Source organism: Phragmites australis, chromosome 20, assembly GCF_958298935.1.
Source record: "Phragmites australis chromosome 20, lpPhrAust1.1, whole genome shotgun sequence".
Classification (NCBI taxonomy): Eukaryota; Viridiplantae; Streptophyta; class Magnoliopsida; order Poales; family Poaceae; genus Phragmites; species Phragmites australis.
Window position 1 is genome coordinate 17351210 of NC_084940.1, and position 2798 is coordinate 17354007.

Consider the following 2798-nt stretch of genomic DNA (forward strand, 5'->3'; position numbering starts at 1 on the left):
CTGCTTGAGAAGTTCACCCTCCGACAGATGGTATCCAGCATATTCATCCAGAAAGCTTAACATTTCACAACCAGCTACGGAGTCTACCAATTGGTCAATACAGGGTAAAGGAAAATCATCCTTGGGCAGGCTCTGTTGAGATCTGTGAAATCAACACACATTCTTCATTTGTCGTTACTTTTCTTGACTAGTATCGGGTTCGCCAACCATTTAGAGTGTAGTGCTTCGCGTTGACCCTTCGCATGGGCACTTTATGCTTTCCTAATAAGATTTCATATTTTGCAAGGTTCCGAATTTTCTAACCACCACGTTGAAAAGAATTTGAACAAACTTTGACCGAAATCTTTAGATTTTTGACTCGTTACAGGTACTTTTCAGAGTTATGAAGTTGCCAATAAATGCCAACCTGTTACCTTTTTTTGATATTCAAATTTTGATTTGAAAATTTCTGTTGGTAAGAGAACGAGATTCTAGTTACTGCAAACAAGAAATCTTGGCCACTGCTTAATCAAACGTTGCATCTTGATTGTTTTGTTTGCTTGCTTGGTTTGGCTTGTTTTTATACGAAAGCATAAGTGAGCAGCTTGTCGGCTGGCCGAGCAAAATTTGGAGTTTTTTCACGCCGCAAAGTTGACCTAAATTTTCATTGGGCCTTACATGACTAGTTGATAATTGCGTGATATACACATAGCAGCAACCATTCTGAAGTTCTCAACTACTCTTGAAGTAGCCGAGCATGGTGTAGACCGTCTGCAGCACGGACGGCACGAAGATGAGAGCGACGGCGGCCGCGAGCGAGACGGCCACCCACGGCGACGGAAAGAAGTGCAGAACGAACCCGCCGCACCACCCGCTAACGCGCCGCCTCCGGTGGCATGCCACGGTGTCCAGCATCTCGCCGTACTCTTCGGGAAGCCGCGCGCCGATGGTCTCCTCCCCGAGGTCCCGGAACAGGGCCACCAGCTCGGTGTCCGTGCGCCGCATGCTAGCAAGGATCCCGCGCCGCCGGAGCATCGCCGCGTCCTCTGGGCACCGGACCAGTCCCTCCATCCGCGCCATGTGCACGGTCACGCACGCGCCGTGCGCCCAGTAGAAGTGCTTCTCGAAGGCCACCATGTTGTGGAGCACCGCTGCGCTGTACTCGTGGACGTGGAAGCACGGGACGCTCATCACGGCCACCGGGCTCGCGGGGTGGCGCCAGAACCACATGTCGAGGTCGCCGCCGCTTGACGACGCCTGGCGAAACCACACTGCCGAACGCCGAAGCTCCATGGAGCAGGGGAACAGCCGCTCTGATTCCTTCTTGATCTTAAGAAGCTTCAGTGGCGTCGAGAGGACGTTGTACTTGTTCTTGGGCACGCGGGACCAGTGGAAGAGGTGCAGGACGTGGTTGAACTCGCCGCCAGCAATGATATCCCCGTCACCAGCGCGGCGTGCTTGCTTCGGGCAGATGTCGTCAAAGCATCCAAGCACGAGCTCTTCGACGGAGTGCCGGAGCATGAGCCCACGGCACGAGGCGGCGAGAAGTTTGACGGCGGAGAAGGGGACCTGGTTCTCCAGCACGAGCATGTCCAGCTTGATGTCGTCGGCGTGCTGCGCCACGGACATATGCAGTATGAAGTAGTCCTTGTTGATGGACGCGGCCCGGGCCACGCTGTCCGCGTCATCGCCGGTGCCAGTCTTGCTGAGCATCATGCTCACTACGAGGACGAAGCAGCTGTCCAGTAGCAGCATCTCCAAGAACTTCTCCTCGTCGTCCAGTATGTCCGCGGCGCCCCCGTCCGCGGCGTCATCATCTGCGAACTCATCGCGGAGGCGGTCACGCTCCTCCGAGAGCGCAGCGACGTACCGCTTCACGTCGAGCCCGCACTGGTCCTGCAGGTAACGCATAAACGGGAGCTTGGCGTCGTCAGGGAACGGGAGGCCGCGGTCGCCGCGGTGGAACGGGCCGATCGCCACGGCGCGCACCGAGTGCAGCGCCTCGACGCGCGCGCGCCTGGTGCGCGGCCGGAGGATGGTGCCTGAGCGCTCGCCGAGATACCACAGCATCGGCGTCCGCGAGATGAGGTCCCTCGGCACGGGCGTGTTCACCGTCGCCGACGTGAGCTTGCGCAGCCACTTCTCGTTTTCGCCACCGTCGGTTGTGCCAGCGACCGCGGCCATGTTCGTGTCTGGCGCGATATCGATCAGGTGGTGATGATTCCCCGCCATTGCAATTTCTCTATCCATGTCTTGGAGGTTCATCTGAATCATTTGGTGGTAATCAAAACCAAATTTAACTTGCCACAGTTTTGTAATCTTCAGGGGCATTCATCCTGGCGGCTATAATTCTGAAAGATCAGCTCAACGTCAGCAATCACGGTCAAGTGCATTTTTCTTGATCTCAATGAAGAATAAAATATTTTTTAAAATATTTCAGACATCCAGTACTAGTTCTGAATTTGATTATTGCGTCTATTATAGAGAACTTCCGGGTCCCTGTCATGTGCGGTGTGATGTCATTCTGATCTTCTCGATCCGAATCTCTCTTAAACGAAGGGACTTCTTATCAAACAACAATCTAAAATAACCGATGAATTATGAATTTTTCATAACTTAGGTAAGTGCTTTACCAACATATGTAGTCCTTGTCCGCTGGGTTGGAAGGATTTTGATGTACATATCATAAAATAGTACTTCCTCCGTTTCTCTTTACAGGGTATATTAAAATTTCAGAAAGTCTTTTACAATATATTATCAATTGCTACAAAACTAATATATTATTAAAGATATGTGAAATACAAATCTATTGATACATT

The 2798-nt window shown here is 52.0% G+C and overlaps 1 protein-coding gene across 1 annotated transcript; it reads right to left on the reverse strand.

Annotated features, from left to right (window-relative positions):
- Positions 1-572: 572 nt before the first annotated feature.
- On the reverse strand, positions 573-2404 carry LOC133901141 (uncharacterized). Its single transcript, XM_062342406.1, has one exon. The coding sequence runs from the start codon at positions 2308-2310 to the stop codon at positions 712-714; it is 1599 nt and encodes a 532-aa protein (XP_062198390.1). The 5' UTR covers positions 2311-2404; the 3' UTR covers positions 573-711.
- Positions 2405-2798: the final 394 nt, after the last annotated feature.

Bases quoted from the DNA above. Each gene is read 5' to 3' on its own strand.
- LOC133901141 (XM_062342406.1), bottom strand. From the start codon at position 2,310: ATGCCCCTGAAGATTACAAAACTGTGGCAAGTTAAATTTGGTTTTGAT.